The 24,508-nt window shown below is 41.7% G+C and overlaps 1 protein-coding gene and 1 pseudogene across 2 annotated transcripts in view; one reads left to right on the top strand and one right to left on the bottom strand.

The window, feature by feature from the left end:
- The window catches only part of SNX29 (sorting nexin 29), a 581,450-nt gene that overhangs the window by 53,663 nt on the left and 503,279 nt on the right, over positions 1–24,508 (top strand). For both annotated transcript variants that reach the window (XM_090279147.1, XM_090279146.1), the window contains one exon: positions 3,019–3,143. In XM_090279147.1, the coding sequence (XP_090135273.1) occupies positions 3,019–3,143 (125 nt within the window). The remainder of the gene's footprint in view (positions 1–3,018; positions 3,144–24,508) is intronic.
- LOC150009255 (CD63 antigen pseudogene) lies at positions 20,923–21,744 on the bottom strand (annotated as a pseudogene).

The following is a 24,508-nucleotide window of genomic DNA, read 5'->3' as shown; positions in this document are numbered from 1 at the left end:
AATGGAGAGGTGAAGCGGGAACATGGGGAGTGTGTTAAGTAGAATGGCCATTGGCAAGGCAGGCATCATAATTATAGGACCTGTGCCCACCTGGGTTTTCTGCTGTGTTAAGTTGATTGTGACCTGTGTACATCTGGAAGGGAATACTACTGCTGGTGTAACCCAAACATTAGGGACTGGGTTTGTGCTGTTCGCTTGCATTCCATTCCTCTTAGGGTCCTGGTATTATCTAGAGTTGTCAGGGCAGTTACTGACTCGTGCATAGGAGCCAAGCAAACTAACAGGGATTGCTGAGTTAATCATTGTATTTGCAAATGATTCATTTAAAGGTACAGGCTATGGTTTATTATGGAGGACTATAAGCACAGCCCAGGGTTTTGTTTTGGTTTTCCATTCTAAGACAGGGCCCTGGTCAGGCTGCATTTTGGTATGCCTCTGTTTTGGTTCCTGTGGAATTTAGATAGTTTTAGTGTCTTAGTTTTTAAGGAACCCCCCCAAACGTGTGTGTGGATATGTAAAGGGACTAGCATATGAAGGAGGACCCAAAAATACCAGAATTATCTTCTGGAGGGCAGGCCCCTTGTAGTACAGGCTTCCCCTGCTAGGTGAGTGCTCTAAGAACCCATCTGCATCAGTGTACCAGCTGACATCGTTGTGAGAGGCTGCATTCAGCTTCAGTGAATTTTTTTGAAGACTTTTTCAATGCGTTTGCCTATCATGGTAGGTGATTTACGAATATACCTGCCCACACTTTGCTGAGTGCTCAGCAGTTTTTGACCAAAAATGGCATGACCCCTTTGTCCCACCCTCCATATTCATCCAGTTTTACCCCTAGCTACATGAAAAAAGTTCTCAAAGGGAAAGTTTTTGCTGATGTGGAAGAGGTGAAACAAAAAATGGCAGAAGCACTGAAAGGCATTAAAATCGACGAGTTCAAAAACTGTTTTGAGCAATGGGAAAAAAGTCTTGGTAAGTGTATTGCATCAGATGGAGAGTACTTTGAAAGTGACTAAAGTTTAAACATGTAAGAATAAATACACAATTTTTAATAAATTCTGTTTTTTTTTGTTCTCCCGTTGTATGCACATATAATACTTAAGAGTGACATATACCAAACAAAAAAGGGTGTTTCAATGTGGGGGAGTATTCTGGGACCCTTGGTTCAAGATCAATCAACTACTTACCTACTCATTAAAAAAGCATTTATGTAACACATGCTATGTACCAGCTGCAGAGGAGCCAGAAAGCTAAGATAGAACTTGGAAACCAAATAGTGTGGTTGAGGACAAGTGTTAGGTTTGGGATGCCAAATAGGCTTTCTTCCTATGGAGGGCCAGCTTTGATCATTGGCAGTGGTAGCCTAGATGCCAGGATGGATTAATTATGTCTGTCATGGGCACAGAATCGAGAGTAAAATGTACTAGTGTTGGTATTTGCTGATGCTGTGTTAGGGTTTAATGGTGTAGACAGATGACTTGAATAGAGGTTGGGTTTGGGAGGGAGAGGATTTTTGTCTTAGAATAAATCATGTTTGTCTTGGTGGTACGGGGTGTAGCTGAATCTATCTTGGATCACCGTGGGGATGTGTAGAGCTGGAGTACAGATGTTGCTGCTAATTATGTATTTTTTGTCCATTTTTTAATTGTTGTTCTTTTACGGCTGTGCTTTCTTTCCCCCATTGTTCTCCCTTGCCCCGCCCACTAATTATGTACTTATTGTATGTTTTTAAGCCTCAGTTTCTTTAAGTGTAAAATGGAGATAATACTTGCCTTATATGATAATATTGATGAGAGGAGCTAATTAATATATCATGGGTATGAAAATATTTTACCACCTACAGAACAATATATCCTTGGAGTATTATTATTACAGGTGTGGGGGGTAGGTGGAGCAGGAAATGCCTTTAGTTAGGCAAGGTTGAGGATGATGGTGGCCTCAGGGCCTTTGTACTGCACCTCTCTGCCCAGCCTGCTGCCTCTTGTCATATCCAGGTTTTAACTCCAAGGTTACTTTCATCGAGGGCACAGAATTTAAGCAGATCTATGTCCTCTCTTCACTTATCGCCTTACTGTTTTATTTTTTTCAAAGTTCTCATCAACTAAAATGGTTTGGTTAGCTTACTTGTTTGTGTATCTCCTCCCTGTTAGAACTATGCAAACGTTGTGTGTCTCACTCCCACTTTCATATCATCAGAGCCTAGAATAGTGCCTGGCACATAGAAACTCAGGATTTCTTAACATTTATTGCACAAGTGAATGGAAGGGTCTCTGAAATCCACAGATCCAATTGGTCTGGGGGCCTAGGAGTGTTGGGAGGATTGTTAAGAATAGAGTGTATTTGCTGTGACCTCGTCTCCTTGCAAACATGTTCCTGAATCTCCCATTTCTTTGGTTATTGAGAAATGAATTCAGTTAAATGCACAGTAATTGTAACTTCAATGAAAATTTCATCAACTCTGGATCTGACTTCAAATGTAATCTCTTACAAAAAAAGAACAAGAATCAGAATTCATATTATTTCTTTAGTGTATGAAACAGGCCATGAAATTACACAATGTTTCCAATTTGGCAGGCTGGTGAATTCAATTTCTTAAATGATAATCTTGTTCCTTAAACTACATGTGATATAAATTAGAGTTGAAATGTGTGAATTGGATATAATTAACACCCAGCCCCTCCCCACACCAAACTGATTTGCTTTTAAATTGGCTTTTTCTTTTTGCCTCCCCTGCTGCCTGGCACCAATTCCATTTTCCCTTGTTTCTTGTGAATTGTTATTATGCTCTCACCAGTCTAATGCTTATGGCTAGACTGTGTGGGGCTTCCCTCAGTTACGGAAAATGAACAGACATGGGGAGATGTGTGTGGAGTGGCCCATAGCAGTTACCTGCCTATAAATCCAGGTGTCTAGTGTGTTCCTTCACACCTGGGGACTTACTTGCTCCCTGGAAATGCTGAGGCCACGGGTTGTTTCTCTCCCTTAACAGGGTGGACTGATGAGTCATTGGTTTTCTCACAGGGTGACCTGTCTGTGTGCTCAGTTTGAGGCCGTCCTACAGCATGGCTTGAAGAGGAGTCGTGGATTAGCACTCACAGCAGCTGCGATCAAACAGGCAGCAGGCTTCTCCAGCAAAACTGAAACAGGTACTGCTTGGCCTGATATGGTGGTCCAGAGGATGCTGTCTTTTCTCTTGCTTTCTCTTTTAATTTTTAATTTTAATTTTTAAAGATTTTATTTATGTTTAGAGAGATGGGGAGGGAGAAAGAGAGGGAGAGAAACGTCAATGTGTGGTTACCTTTCGCACCTACCCAACTGGGGACCTGGCCCGCAACCCAGGCATGTGCCATGACTGGGAATTGAACTGGCGACCCTTTGGTTCGTAGACTGGCACTCAGTCCACTGAGCCACACCAGCCAGAGCTCTTGGTCTCTCTTTTTATTTTTATTTTAGTAGTGAGCAAGGCAGCCACTGTGTGGGGAATGATGTGGGGTGGGGTGGGGCGTGGTGGTGCAGAAATCATGTGTGAGGTTGTCTGACTTGTCTGTATGGTGTTGTCTGGCATCTTGATTTAAATGAAGTCATCCTTTGTGCAGAAACCTTAGAACCACATGTTGTAGTCTTTGAGGGGCTAAGGGGCCTGCAGCTGAGGTGCTTATTTCACTGACGTGTGTGGCATTTGCTGGGAAATTAATAACCTGTTTTAATATTATGCATGGGGATAGCATAATATTTCATAATTAAATCTGTCATCAACAACTATAGAAATCACATAAGTCTCTGAGCTTATAAGTTCTGCTATCTTCCATTTTAAAATTATCAAAGCATTTCTCATGCGCCATGTTCCTGTGTCTCTGAGTGACAGAGATAATGCTAATAATAATAACTATTAGCACTTATATGTATTTAGTGCAAGCCTGGCACGTTGTCTTCCATATAAATTAACTTGTTAAAGTCTCACAACAGCCCTATGAATAGTAGGGACCTTAATTTTCTCCACTGCACAGATGAGGACACTGCCGAGAGGGATCTGCTTTGGATCTGAACCTTAGGGTGTATCCCATCATATAAAAACTGTCCTATGTTGATGGTCTAACCAAGAGCTATACTTTAAATATTCAGATAGTTACTTGTTAGCTGGTTTCTGGTTGAACTGGTTACCTGTCTGGTTACCAGTGGTGCAGTCGTGCAGTCACCTATACATTATTTATGTATGTTTAGTTGTTAAATGTGCTGCCCACTGATAATGAAATAGACTTTCATGAAGACTGTGCAGTTGTGTACATGTTTGTTTTTATGTTCCCTTTAACATTGAATATTGACATTGATTGAAATGGATCCGTGGATTTAAGATGAGGTTAAATACCTTTTTGTTAAATTCAGTCATTAGAATCACTTTTAGTATCCTAAAACATAACAAAATATGAATAAAACAAGTATACGTAAAAATGATACCCCCCAAAAAACTGTCCTGTGTCCTTCTCTTCCCCTTACATTTTAAAGAGCATGATCTTTCAGACGCTGCTTGTGGTTGTAACCCTGAATTCCCAGATCTTTCTTGTTACTGTGATGATGTTAGTGTCACTGCTGAGTAAATGTGTCATCTTTGGCTCATTTGCCTCTTCTCACCGCTTAAAAACCAGCCTTGCCATGTTTGGTGGAGGTATCTGTGGAAACGCTCTGCAGATGGAGCCCTTTGCTGTTCTTTCTTTCTCCCTCCTGTTGGTGTATCTTCCTTTTCCTCTCTGCCCTTCAACAAATCTTTGATGCCTGTTCATCTCCCCAGTTGCTCATTTTCAGAAATGAATGTGATTCGTCTTGGGGTCAGGGGAAAGCTGCAAGAGGGATTCCTGTCACTGTTGATTTTGCTCCTTTACTCTTGTGTCCCTCCTTTAAAAGTCATGGATGTAGGAGGCTCGTTCAGAGAAGAGCCAGTATCAACGGACTCAGTTTTCCTAGAAATCACTGCTAACTGCGTGGCCACCTCAGATGCCAGTCTCTGTAATCTCATGTCGAGGACGCTTCCCTGGGCCCCTGCACGGGGATGGCTGAGGGCACTTGGCTGGTCAATGAGCTGTTCAAGGACATAGGTTGTCCCACAGTCCTACTTGGCTTGCTTGGCCCTTGTATTTCTTCTCATTTCGATCTTAGCTGCCTGGCGCGTGGAGCTACCGTAATGAAACTGGTGAGGCTCTGGCTCTGCTTCCATCCAGGAGAGGGCAGCTGCTGGCAGAGGCAACCCAGGCTTTGGAGTCCGATTGTCAGGGTAACTGATAGGACCCTGGGAACATTGGGAGCCTTAGTTGTTTTCACTTGTGAAGGTGGGCAGTCTCACTACCTGGGGCTTGTCAGGAGCTTTCACTGAGAATCTCATGTAAAGACCTTCTTCAGTTTATGGCACCTAATAAATGTTTAACCTGTTGCCCTCTTTCCTCAACACCCTTTTACTTTTTAACCTCTTCCCTCTTAAGGCTCTGACCTTTTAGTCATGAAGAATGACTCTTTGTTCCCATCCAGACTGGAATTCTTGTCTTTTTGTGACTTGGCCCTGATAACCAGAGGAGTACCAACATGTTTACAAGGCATCTCCAGCTTTCACGTTCTTGCCACTTCCCTGTATCTTAGCATGATTTCTGCACCTGCGTCCCAAAGAGACTGATGAATGAGTGTCTGGCTCCATTTTCTGCTGAGGAGGATGTGCCGGGCCACCTCCTAGACAATTAGAAGAAGGGGAAAAACCAAACTGGACTAGCCCTTGAGTGGCTGCCAGGGCTTTAGCCATCACTGTCAGCAGTGTTGATTAACCATTCACTGGTGCAGCATAGTCCGTGGCCGATTAAAACCTCTTTCCTGTTGTTGAACGTGTGATTAAAAGCCTCACAAGAGAGGGGGCCCATGGGCTTTCAACTGCTAAGAGCTGGGAAGGATCAGATCAATGGCTTCTTGAGGCTGTCCTTAAAGCCATTGAAATGACCTTCCAGGCGGAATGAAGATAATGAAATCTGGTGGAAATGATCATCGTCCTGTTTCTTTGTCCCTCCTGGCTGCTGGGCAAGGCCCTTTATGTAATTTAGCAGTCTATATCAGACTCTAGTCAGACGACAGTTTGAAATCCCTGATCACACATGAGGTCTCCGGGACACCCCCTCCCTGAGCTTCTGTTTTTTCATGTGCAAAGTAAGGTTAAAAGCAGACCCGGCCTTGCAGGGTTGTGGTAGGGACTTCATGAGAAAGTGCTGCAAAGCCCAAGCCTGGGTACATTGCTGCTGGAGCTGGTGCTTGATGAAAACATGGCAATAACTTTCTAGGGTAGGGGACGGTGTCCTTATTTTTCAGATGATGAGTGTGAGGCTCAAATAAGTTAATAAATTGCCCAAGTTCCCACAGCTGGTAAATGCAGCCTCAGTATTCCAAGCCAGGTCAGACTGATTCAGATTCTTGGCTCTTCCTACTCCCCCTCCTCTGGCATAGGGCCTCATGCCCATTATTGCTCCTCTGTGGACCACTCTAGCTTAGTTAGCCGAATTGAAAGTGACAGGAGAGAATAAATAACAGTGAATTAATCCACCGGACTGTTGCATTAGATCTGTTTACAAGTGAGGAACATTGCCTTTTGAAGAGAGAAAGGCTGAAAAAGTAATGACTGACCAAAATGATGTTGTTGAAAATCACAGTATAGTAGATAATACTGAGTCTGCCAGAGGCATGACTGCGTTTGGTCATCTGAGGTCAGGGTGCCTGAGGGACAGAGCTTGGAAACTGGTGCCCTGTACAGGATACATAAATGTTTTTAAAAGTTGTCAACATTTAAAAGTTATAAGGTATGTTGAAAAATGGATTGCTGACTTTTCTTAAACTTGAAGATGTGTGAATCTGGGCCCATATTTATTATTGATTTTGGTTGGAGCCCAGTACTTTTGCCCTCTGCAGACTGGGCGAAAGCGCTCTGGTTCCCCAGTCTCCACCTCTCCCTGCTGCCCCTGACACTTGAGATAGAGTGTTGGTTGCCAGTTACTTGTTGCACTTTGGTTACTGTTCCCACTGTTCTTTGCTAAAATTCAGTAGTTTTCAAGCGTAAGCACCTCTCAGATTATAAGTTTTTGAATCAGTTTCTAGAGTAATGAAACAGTTGTTTTGGTCAGTTTTGTCCAAGTTTATAGTTGGTTTTGGGGAGGGGATTTGTTAACCTTCTCACTTGGCTATAACCAGAAGTCCCTTATTTTTTGTTTTCATCTGGATTTTGAATACATTCTTGTCTTTGTGGAAGCCTGGACTTAATGTTATGCAAAATAATAAATTCCCTAATGTTTTAAGCCATTGTGAGTTCAACCTTACTTATGTCCCAAAACATCCTAACTTAAACAACAGAGAAGTGTAAGATAACTTAAAAAATATGAAGTAAGCCCTGGCTGGTGTGGCTCAGTGGATTGAGTGCCAGCCTGTGAACCAAAGGGTCACTGGTTCAATTCCCAGTCAGGGCACATGCCTGGGTTGCGGGCCAGGTCCCCAGTTGGGGGTACGTGAGAGGGAACCACACATTGATGTTTCTCTCCCTCTTTCCAAAAAAATAAATAAATAGAATCTTAAAAAGTAAACTACCCATGCTCCATAGATGGGAGGAGAGATGTGATTAGCACAGTAGTCTTGGAAATGATGCCTGGATGTTTTCTGCTCTTTCTCATTAATTGGCTGAACACAGACTAGTTTTCTTAGTGTTTGCTATACACACTCACATCAAGCAGCTCCTGTGATTCAGGGGATTGGTTAGACTTTTCATGTTCATTATGCCATTTTATTCCTAAAATGACTCTGCATAGTGAATGATGGTGTCCGCATCTTACAGATGAAGAAAATAAGGCTCAAAGGAATGAAATTATTTCCTTAATGTTTAAGAACTAATCTGTGGCAGGGCTGGGATTTCTACTCAGGTCTACATGATTGTGATTCTAAAGCTTCTACTTTTATCCATAATGGCACATTATTTCCAGGAAAAGGGCTCTCTGAGAGATCATAGTCCCCATAATTTGAATTCATGAGTAAATTAAGCATTGAATTTTGAGCAAGTTATGATCACTCACAGCCAAAGTCAGGAAAGTATTGATATGTCCCCCCTCCTATTTTTTAAATTATATTTTATTGTTTATGCTCTTACAGTTGTCCCACTTTTTCCCCCCTAGTTGGCTCCCCCCCCTATTTTTGTAAAGAAAGTTTTATTGGAACACAGCCACATGTATTTGTGCACTTACTGTTTATGTCTGCTGTTAGGCAGAGTTGCATCTGAGACCATCTGGCATGTAAATTCTCACATAGTTATTATTTGGCCTTTTACAGAAAAAGTTTGCCAACCTCTGTGTTAGAGAACAAAGGACAGGGGATTCCACTTTATGTTACCATCATACCATATTTACTTTCTTTTGACTTTCCAGCTCCTATCATAGTGTCTTGAAATATATAGATTCTTCAATAAAAATACATTCCATAAATACATTTTGGTTGGAAGAGAGAGTGTTATTCAATGTGCATGGTATAATACTGTAGTTCATGATTCCTGAGATATACTCCGGAGTGCTACAAAGATACTGATTAATTTTTGAGGATAAGAGTAAAAGTTAATTTTAAAATTAATTAAAAGTAACCAAGAGCTCTGCATAGGTTTGGCTTAGAATTGGTGGGCATCATAGCCATTGGAAGCCCAAGTAGCCAATAGAGAACACAATATGGAAAATGAACTATTTTCCTTTCTATTCGAGAAAGAAAAAAGGACCATTGCAGTTAGTAACTTTCTTGGTACATTTGGGTTTCTATAACAAAATGCCACAAACTGAGTAGCTTAAAAACAACAGCATTTCATTTCTTACAGTTCTGGAGGTTGAGAAGTTTAAGATCAAGATGCCAGCATGGTTGGGTGAAGGCCCTCTTCCTGGTTCGTAGCTGGTGCCTTCTTGCTGTATCCTCACATGGTGGAAGGAGCAAGGGATCCCTCTGGAACCTTTTATAAGGGCACTAATCTCATTTGTGAGGTTTCCACTCTCATAACCTAAGCGTCCTCCCAGAGGCCCCACCTTCTAATACAATCATCTTTGGGGGTTAGGATTTCAATATTCAGATTATAGCAATGGCATAATCTTGGAATTTGAAGTTCTGGTTAATTAGTAATGTATTATCAGGTCATGTGTTGGCAGTTTATTACAAGGTGATAGGCACGATTTAGAACATGCCAGATGCAATGTGTTATTCTTTAAATTGTTACTAAAATGATTGTCATTTCCTGTAAAAAAAACAAAACAAAACAAAAAGACCGTACCAGAGATACACTTGCTGTAGAATTTAAGTTTAATTTTCCTTGTCTGTTCAGCAACCTTTAGCACCAGTGACCCTCTGACCATGAAACACTGTCTTTCCCTCTTCTGCAATGTCACCACCTCTTGGCATACTTTCTACTTCTTTGTTGATCCATTTGGCATATCATTTCTACATATTCAAATAATATTATTTATCCTCAGATTCTTTTGCTGTCTTATTTCTACATATGCTGTCTGAATTCTTTGGTGAAAATTGCTTTCTCTGTGTTATTACAGTTTTATCTCCAGCAGATCACTCCCTTGAGCTCTTTCTCTTGAGTGTCTCTGTTTGAATGGATCACAAGCTTGTCAAACTCTTCAAGACTGAATCTCATCATTTCCCCATGTTTGCTCCTGTGTTCCTTGCTTAGGGAATGGCTCTGCCCTCCACCCAGGTCCCTTGGGCTTCCACCGAGCCTCCTCCTTCCCCTCTGCCCTCAAACCAGTTCCTTACCAAGCACCATGTTTTGTCACTCAAATGGTCCCCTAATTCACTCACATTTTCTCCATCCTTAATGAGTTTCTTCTCTCTCCCTTAGTTACGTCTTTCGACCTCCAACCTTGATCAGCACTGATCTACTCTGCATATTATAGCGAGAGAGAGGGGTCTTAAATGACCAGCTTGCTTTCTTACCCCACCCCCTACGTAAGCTCCCTCCTGGTTCTTTGTTATAGTTGGAAGAGTCCACACTCCTTGATGTGGCTTCCAAGGCCTGTCCACTACCAGCTTTGCCTATCTCTGCTTTTCCTCTGAACCCTACCACACACCCAGGGCTCACATGTCTGACAGGTAAGACACCTCTGCACTTTTATCCAGTTGATAAAGAAATGAGAACCTGAACGTCACAGATTCTCCTTTCGTCATGGCCCCTGTGTTGAGACCCTCAGATTCTCCCCACAATTCAGCGACCACAGTGTTAATGCTGGACCCTGGGGGAGGGGGTCTTCAGTACTATTGCTTTTTCATTGCTCAGTGCCTCTGACCAATTTAGATGGTTAAATTCTAAATTTAGAACAGCACTCCTAATTTTTGAAATCCTGAAGCTCTTCAGGTTGGGAAGTACCCTTTGTTTTTTCCCTTCCACTTCCCTCTTTCCTCCCCAGCCATCACTGAAATGACAGCTGCTCAAACTTCTATTTTCATTCTCTCTTAAAAAATTGTGATAAGAGCCCTGCCTGCTGTGGCTCAGTGGATTGAGCGTGGGCCTGCGAACCAAATGGTGCTGGTTCGATTCCCAGTCAGGGCACATGACTGGGTTGCACATCAGGTCCCCAGTTGGGGGCGCGAGTGAGAGGCAACCACACAGTGATGTTTCTCTCCCTCTCTTTCTTCTTTCCCCTCTCTCTAAAAGTAAATAAATAAATAAATAAACAAAACTAACAAATAAATTATAAAAATAAAAAAAAATTGTGATAAGATATACATAAAATGAAAGCGACAATTTTAATGATTTCAGGTGTACAATTCAGAGGCATTAAGTGCATTCACATTGTACAACCATTACCCACCATGCATCTCTAAAACCTTTTCATCTCCCGTACTGAAACTGTCTCCATTAAACAACAGCTCCCCATTTCCTCCTCCCACTAGCCCCTGGCAACCACCATTCTACTTACTGTCTCAAGGACTTTGACTATTTTAGGTACTTTATATAAGTAGATGTATACAATATTTGTACTTTTGTGTCTTGCTTATTTCATTTAGCATAATGTCCTCAAGGTTCATGTATTTGTAGCATGTGTCAGAATTTCCTTTTTAAGGCTGAATAACATTCCATTTTATCTATATGCCACACAATTGTTTATCCACTCATCTGTCGATGAACATGTGGATTGCTTGCTTCCACTATGGACTATTGTGAATAATGCTGCCACAACATGGGTGTACCAATAACTGTTCAAGTCCCTGCTTTCAATTCTTTTGGGTGTGTAGACCCAGAAGTGAAATTGCTGAGTCATATGGTAATTCTGTGTTTAATTTTTTGAAGAACCACTATACCGTTTTTCATACTGACTGTTCTATTTTACATTCTCATCAGCAATGCACAAGACTTTCAATTTGTCCACATTCTTACTGATATTTGCCTTTTTTTTTTTTTTTTTAATGATGATAGCCATCATCAGAAAAGTTTCAGGCTTCTCTCAAAGTCATTTACCAACTCCCCCCACCAGTTCAGCTGGACGTCCCTCCTATAGGTGCCCCTCCTATAATTCCTAGTCCGTCTGGCAGCAAACCTATGTATAGCACTACTTTTTTTTTTTTTTAAGGCTCACCCAAGGATATGTTTATTGATTTTAGAGAGGGGGAGAGAAAGAGAGAGAGAGGGAAACAAGGATTTTCTTGTCTCCCATATGTGTCTTGACTGGGGTTCAAACCCACACCTAGATATGTGCTCTGACCAGGAACTGAACCTGCAGCCTTTTTAAATTTTTTCTGTTCCACCTCACTTTATTGGGAGTGCTCCTTTTTGACTCCTTACTTAGATAGAAATAGTAAGCTTCTTAGTGGTCTTCTCAGAGCTAGGCTCAGTCCACTCCAGTCTGCCCTGTGAGCCTTGTATGTTATGTGAACCTGCAACCTTTTGGTGCACGCAATGATGCTCCAACCAACTGAAACACCTGGCCAGGGCCAGGGCACACTACCTGTTTTTTTGACTGTCTCTCTTGATAGTTAAAGACTGGGACCATCCTTGCTCATCAGTGTCCGGCAAGGTTGTTAGTAACCAGAAAACTGTGTTCACAGTAATGACTCAAAGATCCAGACCTCAGGCCATGCTGCTGATTCTCTTGAGCAGCTGAACCCCATCATCTGCTGTCTGTACATGTTCACAGTCCATTGAAAAGCAGGTGATATTAATATACCCACAGCTGTAAAACTAGAGAAACCAACTTCCTTTATCATCAGTGGGGATTTTTGAAAACAGTTGATTGCATTTAACTCAAAGCAGAATTTATATTTTGCTTCATTGGGTCACTTTGGACAACAATTTCATTTCTGTAGAAAACTAATTTTGGAGGAAGCTGCATATGCCACGAAAACCCTGGGCCCCACATTTTTTATGGAGGGGAAGTCAACTCCCCCACCTTCCCACCTCTATAATGTTTTCAGTTCCCTCTTTGTATTCATGAACTTGCAAATCAGCTACTTCTGGTGAAAGAGACCTTGGAAGGTTGTCTGTGGAAGGTGCTAAGAAAATACTGAGCTCTGCCCTGGCCAGTGTGGCTCAGTTGGTTGGAGCATCATCTTGTAACTGAAAGGTTGTGGGTTTGTTTCCCAGTCTGGGCACATACCTGGGTTGTGGGTTTGATCCCTGGTCTAGGTGCATGATCCTCAGTCTGGGAACATATGATCTCTGGTCCAGGCGCATATGGGAGGCAACCAATTGATGCTTCTCTCCCCCATTTATGTTTCTCTCACTCCCTTCTTCTTCTTTCCCTTCTTCTTCTTTTTCTTCTTCTTCTTCTCTCTCAAAAAAGGAAAAGACAGAAACTGCTGAGCTCTGTCCAGGGATGGTGATAACTGGGAACTGCTGGCCTTTAGGGTGGGAGCCAAAAGCCAGAGTGCTCTCCACCACAGGCTTCTGTGTTAACTTGTGAGTTGCCAGATTATGGGGTTGTCCTCAGGGTACTGGGGAGGGTCCTTGTCAGCTGGGACGGTGAGGCTTGAGCCAGTGGCTGTTTACTAAGGGGCAGGGAAACTGTCCTAGCATATTAAGATCTGGTATTGCTTCACTGATGTCTCTTGGCTGCAGGTGACCCTTGGCTCCTTCAAAGGTGTTTGATCCCAGTGTGCTGTAAATTGAGACCCAGATTTGGCCTCGCAGTTGTCAGTTTCTAGTCCATAATCATTGGTTCCATGGATCTTTTGCTTTGCTTCTGACAGCATGAAAATGGCTCTTCAGTAGAGGGTGGGGTACGCCCCTAGAAGGAAACCAGACATTTTAACAATACTGTTTCTTCAGTGCTAGAGAAGGTCTTCACTTTTAAATAAAGGAGGTACTGAAGATTATTGTATAATGTGGGTAAATGCCTAGTGTACTATACTGAGGTATTACATCTCAGACCTCAGATGCTCACAGGATAGATGACAGAAATCAGTGAATCAGGCCAGTTGACAGGCACCTAGCATAGTGGGAACTGTGAGTAACTTGGCCACTGTAGAGCAGGCTGGAAATATAGTCTGTCTGGTGTTTCAGGAAGAAGAGAGGATAGATTTTGATGACCAGCTAGCAGTCTGCCATGGGAGGATGTTTTACTTTTCTGTAGAGTGGCCAGACAGCCTATTTCTAGGGACATTTGAATAGAGACCTAAGGAAATGAGGGAATTAGCCATACTGTTATTGGGGGAACGAATTCCAGGTGGTTCAATAAGTTCAAAAGTGTGTGCCAGTTAGTTGCCTGTTTCTCTGAAATGTAGTCTCTGTCCTTCCCGGCAGACTGTGTTTTCCAGGCTCTCTTGCCCATTGTCTTCCATTTTGGTTTGGCTGGTGGGAGGTGGTAATGAGTTGAGAAGGTGGGAGGAAGAGGGAACTAGACTGTTTCTTCCTCTCACCTCTGCTTTAGGTGGCATCTCCAGCAGTGCCTGTACATCCTCTGTGGTCTGTGGGGGTCCCACATGGCCTACTGCTTAGGTGCTCCTCTTCTCCCCTTTCCTCCCAGATGCATCTGCCATGGTCCATCTGTTGCCTGGCAGCCCCGGTAACACCTGCTCTTTCTTTTGTTCTTTTGGCTCTAGGGATGGGTTGGCTTTCTGAAATCGGTGATCTCTAGGTGGCCTTGTTATCTCCTATTTGACTTTTTGAAAAGTTCTTTCAAGATCTTTGTAGCAGGTGCCCTGTATTAAGTTCCTTTGGTAAACTGCCTAGAATATTCTGTTTTCATGGCTGAGTAGACTCTGAGTCGGATCAGGCTTGCCATGTTGGAGGAACAGCCAGGAGACCAGTGAGGCTGTAGTAGGGTGACTGGCTGGAAGAGTGGAACACAGTGAAAGCAGAGGTCATGGAGTAGCCAGGTCATATATAGGCAGTCAGTGGCAGCTTTTCCTTTTTTCCTTGGTTTGTTTTTGTGATTTCCATCTACCACCACCAAGATAATTGGCGTTTATTCTATAGAGTCAATAGGGATGTTTAATTTTAAAATTTAAATAGACTGAAACATCCCAAAGTAATCCAGTGTCTCAGATTTATTGTGCCTTTATTCATTCTTTAAAAATGTGTAAAGTTTTGAGCCCTGGCTGGTGTGGCTCAGTGATTTGAGAGCTGGCCTGTGAACCAAGGGGTTGCTGGTTTGATTCCCAGTCAGAGCACATACATGCTGGTTCGACCCCTGGTTGGGATGCTTACTGGAGGCAACTGATCGATGTTGTTCTGTCACATTGATGTTTCTCTTGGTCATCAATAAACATCCTCAGATGAGGATTAAAAAATAGACACTAGTGACTAAGTTACCTATAATTGGCAAGGTTAAGTTTTTTTCTGATTGAAGGGGAGTTTAAGAACTGTTTAAAAGGGAATTTAATAACATTTTCTTTCAGTTGCAGAGATATCAAAGCAATTCCATACACACACACACACACACACACACACACACACACAAGTATCAATGTAAAATGGTGCAGCTACACTGGAAAATAGTTTGGTGGGTTCTCAAAGAGTTAAACAATTAACTATATGATCCAGCAATTCCACTTCTAGATATATGTCTAAAAGAATTGAAAGCAGGGACTCAGACAGATACTTGTATATCTATCTTTATCCAAAGCATTATTCACAGTAGCCAAAAGGTAGAAATAACCCAGATGTCCATTAGCAGATGAATGGATAAACAAAATATGGTGTATATATACAATGGAACATTAATTAGCCATAAAAAGAAACAAAGTACTAATATGTATTATAACATGAATGGACCGCAAAAACATGTTAAGTGTAAGTAGCCAGTCACAAAAAGACAAATACTGTATTATTCCACTGTACAGAGTATCTAGGATAGCCACATTCCTAGAGATAGAAAGTAGAATAGAGGTTACCATGGGCTAGGTAGAGGTAAAATGGGAGAGTTAATTGTTTAATGGCTTTGGAGTTTTTATTGGGGATGATGAAAAAGTTCTGGGAATAGAGAGTGGTGATAATTGCACATTGTGAGTACACTTAATGCCACTGAATTATACAATTTAAACGGTTAAAATGATAAATTTTATTATGTATATTTTACAATTTTTTTTGTATATTTTATTATGTCGTTGCCATAGTTCCAATTTTTTTCCCACTTTGCTCCCCTCCGCCCAGTACCCTCTTTTCCTCAGCAGTGCCACCCCCCTTAGTTCATGTCTATGGATCGTGCATACGAGTTCTTTGGCTTCACCCTTTCCTATATTCTTCTTTTAAAAAAAATTAATTAATTTTTTATAACAATAAAAAATAACAATTCCCCTTTCTCAGACTTAAGACCCTTTATAATCTTACAAAGGACAATGATCGAAGGTCTTGTGCTCCTCTAGCTGCTTCAAGCTGGACATGGTCGTCGTCCTACCTACCCTTGGGTCCTGAAATCCCTCCTAAAAGTTGGGGTGTGGAGGGGAGGGTGGCCTTCCCCCAAGGGGAAGGATCGTGCAGACTCAAGTTCAGTTGGCTGTCCCCGGACCATGGCATGCTTGGTTTAACAGGCTGGTTTCCTTGTTGTATTCCAGCCACTTAGTTCAGCCAAACCGTTGAGTCTCATGAGGCACCAATGCAGACAGGATTAGGTGAGACCTATATGTACTGGCAATCACTTAGGTAATGAGATCATAGGCTTATGCCCTTTGGTTCAATTTTGCTCATTTGTTTATGTTGTTCATTAGTCTCCTGTAATAGGTGATAGCATAAGGTATTTTTCTTTTGTTGCCTGGCCTATTTCGCTAAGCATAATTCTCTCTAGTTCCATCCATGTTGTTGCAAATGGCAGGAGTTCCTTCTTTATTTCTGCTACATAGTACTCCATTGTGTAAATGTACCACAGTTTTTTGATCCATTCATCTACAGATGGGCACTTACACTGTTTCCAGCACTTGGCTATTGTAAATAGTGCTGCTATGAACATAGGGGTGCATAGGTTCTTTTGAATTAGTGTTTCAGGATTCTTTGGATATAATCCTAGCAATGGAATTGCTGGTTCAAAAGGCAGTCCCATTTTTAGTTTTTTGAGGAAATTCCATACAGTTTTCCATAGTGGCTGCACGAGTCTCCATTCCCACCAGCAGTGCAGTAGGGTTCCCATTTCTCTGCATCCTCACCAGCACAAGTTGTTTGTTGATTTGTTGATGATGGCCATTCTGACCAGTGTGAGGTGGTATCTCATTGTGGTTTTTATTTGCATCTCTGATCGCTAGTGATGTTGAGCATTCTTTCATATGTCTATGGAGCCTCTGTATGTCCTCTTTGGAGAAGTGTTTGTTCAGGTCCTTTGCCCATTTTTTAATTGGGTTGTTGAGTTGTTTAAGTTCTTTATATATTTTGGAGATCAATCCCTTGTCGAGGTATCATTGGCAAATATATTTTCCCATATGGTTGGTTTCCTTTTCATCTTGCTGATGTTTTCTTTTGCTGAGCAGAAACTCTTTAGTTTGATGTAGTCCCATTTGTTTATTCTTTCCTTTATTTCCCTTGCCTTAAGAGATATATCAGTGAAAATGTTGCTACGCAGGATACCTGAAATTTTCCTGCCTATGTTTTCCTCTAGCAATTTTATGCTTCCATGGCTTACATTTAAGTCTTTGATACATCTTGAGTTTATTCTGGTGTATGGTGTAAGTTGGAGGTCTAGTTTCATTTTTTTGCATGTCCCTGTCTAGTTCTCCCAACACCATTTGTTGAAGAGGCTCTTTTCACCCCATTTTATGCTCCTTCCCCCTTTGTCAAATATTATTTGATCATATAGACATAGGTTTATTTCTGTATTCTGTTCCATTGAACTATATGTCTGTTCTTATTGCCAGTACCAGACTGTTTTGATTACCATGGCCTTGTAGTATAGTTTGATATCAGGTATTGTGATTCCTCCTACTGTGTCCTTCCTCCTCAAGATTGCTGTGGCTATTCGGGCTCTTTTTTGGTTCCATATAAACTTTTGAAGTATTTGTTCTAGGTCTGTGAAATATGTCATTGGTATTTTAATAGGGATTGCATTGAATCTATAAATTGCTTTGGGTAGTATGGACATTTTAATGATGTTGCTTCTTCCCATTCATGAATATGGTATATGCTTCCATTTATTTGTATCTTTCTTAATTTCTTTCTTCATTGTTATGTAGTTTTCTGAGTACAGGTCTTTTACCTCCTTGGTTAAGTTTATTCCTAGGTACTTTATTTTTCTTGTTGCTATGGTAAATGGGATTTTTTTTCTAGTTTCTATCTCTCATATTTTATTGTTGGTGTACAGAAATGCCTTCAGTTTCTGAATATTGACTTTGTACCCTGCTATTTTGCCAAATTCACTTATTAGGTTGAGTAGTTTTTTTGTGGAGTCTATAGGGTTTTCTATGTACACTCTCTTGTCGTCTGCAAATAATGACAGTTTTACTTCCTCTTTTCCAATTTGGATGCCTTTTATTTCTCTTTCTTGTCTGATTGCTATGGCTAGAACTTCCAAGACTATGTTGAATAGGAGTGGAGAGAGTGGACATCCTTGTCTTGTTCCTGACCTCAGAGGGAATGCTTTCAGTTTTTGTCCATTGAGTATGATGTTGGCTTCAGGTTTCTTGTATATGGCCTTTATTATGTTGAGATATGCTCCCTCTATTCCCATTTTGCTGAGAGTTTTCATCATAAATGGGTGTTGTACTTTATCAAATGCTTTTTCTGCATTTGATTGATATAATCATGTGGTTTTTGTCTTTCATTTTGTTTATGTGGTGTATTACATTTATTGATTTGTGGATATTAAATGATCCTGGCATTCCTGGGATGAATCCCACTTGATCATGGTGTATGATCTTTTTAATGTGTTGCTGGATCCTGTTTGCCAATATTTTGTTGAGGATTTTAGCATCTATGTTCATCAGCGATATTGGCCTGTAGTTTTCTTTCTTTGTTGTGTCTTGATCTGGTTTTGGAATTAGGGTTATACTGGCTTTATAGAAAGAGTTTGGGAGTCTTCCCTCTTCTTGGATTTTTGGAATAGTTTGAAAAGGATAGGCGTTAGTTCTTCCCTAAATGGTTTGTAAAATTCACCTGTGAAGCCATCCAGTCCAGGGCTTTTGTGTGCTGGGAGTTTTTTGATTATTGCTTCAATTTCACTAGTTGTTATTGGTCTGTTCAGGCTTTCTGCTTCTTCTTGATTCAGTTTTGGAAGATTCTATGTTTCCAGATATTTGTCCATTTCATCTAGGTTGTCAAATTTCTTGTGATACAGTTGTTCGTAATAATTTCTTATAATCCTTTGTATTACTTTGGAATAGGTTGTGATTTCTACTCTTTCATTTCTGATTTTGTTTATTTGGGTCCGCTCTCTTTTTTTCTTGATGAACCTGGTTAAAGGCTTGTCGATTTTGTTTACCTTTTCAAAGAACCAGCTCCTACTTTTTGATCTTTTGAATTGTTTGTTTAATCTCTGTCATTTAATTCTGTTCTGATCTTGATGACTTCCTTCCTTCTACTCGCTCTGGGCTTTGTTTTTTGTTGTTCCTTTAGTTCTTGTAGCTGTAGGGTTAGATATTTTTATTAGAAATTCTTCTATCATTTTTAGGTAGGCCTGTATTGTTATGAACTTCCCTCTCAGGACTGCTTTCGCTGTATCCCGTAGGTTTTGGGCTGTTGTGTGTTCATTATCATTAGTTTCCAGAAACTTTTTGATTTCTTCCTTGATGTCATTGTTAACCCATTCATTATTTAATAGCATGTTATTCATTCTCCATGAGTTTGAATTTCAGTTTTTGAGTTTTTTCCTTGAGGTTGATTTCCAGTTTTATGCCATTGTGACTTGAGAAGATGCTTGATATAATTTCAGTTTTCTTGAATTTGTTGAGGCTTGTCTTGTGTCCTACCACTTGGTCTATCTTTGAAAATGTTCCATTTGCACTTGAAAAGAAAGTATATTTTGCTTCTTTGGGGTGAAAAGTTCTATATATATCAACTAAGTCCATTTGATCTAGAGCAGCGGTTCTCAACCTGTGGGTCGCAACCCCTTTGGGGGTTGAACAGCTCTTTCACAGGGCTCACCTAAGACCATCGGAAAACACATATATAATTACATATTGTTTTTTGTGATTAACCACTATGCTTTAATTATGTTCAATTTGTAACAATGATAATACATCCTGCATATCAGATATTTACATTACAATTTATAACAGTAGCAAAGTTATAGTTATGAAATAGCAAAGAAAATAATTTTATGGTTGGGGGGTCACCACAACATGAGGAACTGTATTAAAGGGTCGTGGTATTAGGAAGGTTGAGAAGTACTGATCTAGAGTGTTGTTCAATGCCTCAATATCTTTGGTGTTTCTTTGCTTCGAAGATCTGTCCATTGTTGACAATGGGGTGTTAAAGTCCCCTACTATGAGTGTGTTGCTGTCTGTATCCTTCCTGAAGTCTTTCAAAAGTTTCCTTACATATTTGGGTGCATATATGTTTGCAACAGTTATATTCTCTTGATGGATTTTTCCCTTAAGTATTATGAAATGTCCTTCTTTGTCTCTTTTTATGGCCTTTGCTGTGAAATCTGTTTTGTCTGATATCAGTATTGCTACTCCAGCTTTTTTTTCATGTCCATTTGCTTGAAATACTTTTTTCCATCCCTTCACTTTCAGTCTGTGTAGATCATTTGTTCTAAGGTGGGTCTCTTGTAGACAGCATATATGTGGGTCATGCTTTCTAATCCATTCAGCTACCCTGTGTCTTTTGATTGGAGCATTTAATCCATTTACATTTAAGGTTATTACCGATAGGTACTTATTCATTGTCATTTTCCCCCTTTGTACCTGTGTTCCTCTCTGTCTCTCTCTGTTTCTTCATTTTCTTAAAGTGGACCCTTCAGCATCTCTTGCAATGCTGGTTTGGTGGAGATGTATTCTTTTAGCCTTCTTTTGTCTTGGAAACTCCTTATTTCACCTTCCATTTTGAATGAGAGCCTTGCTGGGTAGAGTATTCTTGGTTGTAGGCCTTTGTTTTTCATTGCTTGGTATATTTTTTGCCATTCCCTTCTGGCTTGTAGTGTTTCTGCTGAGAAATCTGATGATAGCCTTATTGGAGCTCCCTTGTATGTTATTAGCTGTTTCTCTCTTGCTGCTTTTAGGATTCTCTCTTTGTCTTTGAATGTTGCCATTTTAATTATGATGTGTCTTGAAGTGGGCCTGTTGGGGTTCCTGTTCATTAGGATCCTCTGTGCTTCCTGGACTTGCATGACTCTTCCTCTCATCAAGTTAGGGAAGTTTCTGTCATTAGTTTTTCAAACAGGTTTTCTGTCCCTTGCTCCTCTTCTTCTCCTTCTGGAATTCCTATGATACGGATATTATTACGTTTTATGTTGCCCAGCAGCTCTCTTAAAACCTCTTCATTCTTTTTCAGTGTTTTATTTATTTATTTATTTATTTTGGTCTGAAAAAATAATCCGTTTAATTGAAAAATGTGGAGTATACTACCCCACTCTCCGAAATGAGGGACTGAAGAGACCAGACCCTCTACATCACCTCATAGCCGCTTTGGATGCTCTTCACAAGGCAGCAGGCAAAGACAATTCCCAGGACCTCCACAAAGGCAATGCCCAGGGCTGCCCCAGCCTCCACCAGCACTCTGTTCCTCAGCCAGAACCCAATCTTCTCCACACAGCCCTCAGGATGGATTTGCTTCACATTGAAATTAATCCCACAGCCCTCAGTGACATTGATGCAGCAGGAGTCAGGGACATGGCCCTTGGGCTCAAGAGGGATCGTCTCCCAATCTGTGGAGTTAGCAGCCCCACAGCACTTGAAATTTTTCTGCATCTCATCCAGGAACGAAATTGTCTGGTTCTGTTTGGGGTAATTCTTCATCTGCTGCCGGAATTCCTCATTAAATTCTGACATCACCTTTTCTCTAAACACATAGCCAGCAATGGCTGCGGCCACCTCCACAGGCATGATAAGGGAGAGGAATATGACAAATGTGATCATAAGACAGTGGTTCTCTTTGCAGGCCCCACAGAAACCCACAATGGCCACCAGGAAGAGGAAGGTTCCCACTGCAATGATGACCACAGGCAACACGGAGCCAAGAGTGACCCCTTGGCTGATAGTCTGATTGAGGATGTACTGGGCCCCAGTACCCACAGCGATCAGTCCCACCGCACAGGCACAAAAGGCCAGCAGAAACACGTAGAGCAAGATCTTGACACATTTCATGTCTCCTTCCACCGCCATGGCTGCCGGGCCTGTGCTCCTAGAGGTTACGCGCTCTCAGTGTTTTTTTCATTTTGTTGCACTGTCTGGGAATTTTTTTCTACGTTGTCCTCCAGATCACTGATCCGATCTTCTGCTTCCTCTAGCCTGTTTTTAATTCTTTCTACTGTGTTCTTCAATTCAGAAATTGTATTCTTCATTTCCTCCTGGCTCTTATTGATAGCTTCTATGTCCTTCTTCATGCTGGTGTAATTCTCAGTAAGTTCCTTGTCGTTTCCCTGGAGTTCCTTATAGTTTCCTTGGAGTTCTTTGTAGTTTTCTTTGAACTTGCTGATCTCATTGAGCTTCCCTATAATCCATCTTTTGAATTCCATGTCTGATAGTTTGCTTCCCTCTGTTTCACTTAGCACTCTTTCTGGGGATTCTTCCTTTCCTTTCGATGAGGGATCGCTTCTCTGTCTCCCCAATTTTTGTGACTCTTCTTGTTTGTTGCTGCTTCTTAGATTGATCTGCACTTCCTGGATCTGCTCCTGGTGGCGTCAGATTATGTACCAGTCTGGTATTTTACAATTTAAAAACAAAAAAGTACTAAGTTTATATATTTTGTATAAGTCTTTATTATGTATGGTTCACATTTAAACTATAGTCCCTGTGTCCTACTGCCAGAAGTCAGTCTTGTGGCTGGTTGGGGGATGACCATGTGACAAAACTATAGCCTTTATTTGAAACTGCTTTGTGGATCCGCTTGTATCTTGTAGTCGGGCTTATCTGCTTTGGGGTGTGATGGGATTTGGGAGTGTCTGTGCCAGGTCTTGGGCTGGAATACTGAATCATATCCTTCTCTAGGTAATGGATTGTGAGTCATTAGCTGATCTTGACATTCTTTTCTTCACTCCCTTGTGGTTTTTCTGGGATTACTTATCCCAGGGATATAGCGCTGGCTTTATCCTGTCCTCTTTCTTCTTGCTTCATTTGTGGATGTGACAATCCTCTGAGACAGTGAGGTGGAGGTCAAGACATTGGAGATCTGTCTGTGACAGAGCCTTTGAACCAGCTGTCTGCTTCCAGACTAAGTATGTGAGAAAAACAAGCCTTTCTCTGTTTACAAGGAGCCTAGATCTGTAGTTGGGGTTTTTGTTTCTTGTTGAGTAATTCTTTTTGTTGTTGTTTATTTTCAAGCAATGCCCCTTTAGCGCACACAGGCATTGCTCAGTGCCTGAAGTTTGTCAGTTTCCATAAATGGTTGTTAGATAATTGAAGAATGCACCCACCTCCCCTCATTGTGTAACCAAGCAAACTGGGGCTTGTACACATGGTGCCTTAATGTATGACCTAATAATCAGTGTTGGGGGAAACAGGTTTTTATTTACAGGATTCCAACCTTGAAGGGGCTGGGAGCACTCCTTCTCAGAGCCCTGTTCTCCCATGAGTCCCAGCACTTCCCTTGCTCCACACCAGGCTCTAAGCCAAAACCACCAAAACTAGAAATTCCCCATATCCTTATCTGTTCTTAAGCCAGCTGTGCAAACAGATCTCCATCCCCTCTGGAAAGTGCACTCGTGGGTTTCAAAGTTACCATCCTCTTGCAGCAGCTTTCTCCTTTAGGATCTGGGGTACGTTGTCCTCAGCCTCCATGTAGTGGTTCATGGAATCATGTGCCATGTTAAATTGGTTCATGGTGGAGTCCAGTAAGGCACACGTCCCAAGAAAGTGGCCTCTTTGTATATCCCAAGTACCAAGGGTCCAGATAGAGTCCGGGTCTGCGGGGCAGGTCAGCATCTTGCAAGGCAGAGTCCTTTGTGGCTTTGGAGTCAGCTAGAGTGGGCACAAGCAGATTAGCAGCATGCTATTCTCTCCCTCCTGGCTGCTGTTTCCTTACTGCACCTGGCCGCATGGCAGAAACCCAACTACAAACTGCCTAGCTGCTTTCTCTCTCAGACCTCATGGCCAGATCCCTCATGGCTGCCCATTCCTCACTCCAGCTCGGCATGGCTGCTACTTCTCCTTCTCTCTCCCATGGTGGACTAACTCCCTCTTTCTTACTAACCCAGGCCACATGGCCGAATCCTCAGTGGAGCAGATGTAGTTCCTCCCTCACTACAGGCAGCATGGCAGAATCCCTCCTTCTCTTTCAGACAGCCCTTATTTTAAATCCTGACCTGGAGCTTCCAATCTGACCTCATATCTGGCCCTTCCTATAATGAGCTACATCTGCCAGTTCCCCCATATGTTTTACCTTCCTTTGGTTACCATCTTTAGTCAGGGCAAGAGTGACTCAGTGACTCGAGGCTTCCACCTCCTCTGGCTAGGTCACAGTCAGGATACGCCCTAAAAGTCATGTTTGTAGTCCTTTTACCCTGGGGCAGCAGCCCGCTTCCCTCACCTTGTCGTTGTTATGGAAAGTATCTTAAGTCCTATCATCGGCTTTACCCCCTCCCCCCAACTGTGGGCGGTGGTGGATGCGTGGGGATATCTCCTGTTTTGTGGTCTTATTTTGCACCCCATTTCAACGGCATTAGGCTTCTTCTGGTTGTAAGTGACAACTACACAGACTTAAGCAAAAAGGAGCATTTGTTGACTCAAGTAACTAAGAAATCTAGAGATTGAGCGGGTTTGGGGCTTAGCTCCTCCCACATCTGTCTGTCTCTCTCAGCCCACTTCTCTCTGGGTTGGCATCTTTCCTAGGTGGGCTTGCTCTATATGATAGGGTGAAAATGGTCCCACGTGGCTCCAGGTTTACAAGATTATTAGAGCTTCTACTTCCATAATAGTGTGGCAAGATTCTTCCTTAAGAAGAATTATTTTAGGCCATAGG

This window comes from Furipterus horrens, unplaced genomic scaffold (assembly GCF_987537825.1).
Source record: "Furipterus horrens unplaced genomic scaffold, mFurHor1.1.pri manual_scaffold_5, whole genome shotgun sequence".
Taxonomy (NCBI): Eukaryota; Metazoa; Chordata; class Mammalia; order Chiroptera; family Furipteridae; genus Furipterus; species Furipterus horrens.
The sequence above is the reverse complement of the archived record's forward strand: the minus strand, read 5'-3'. Positions and strand labels throughout refer to the sequence as shown.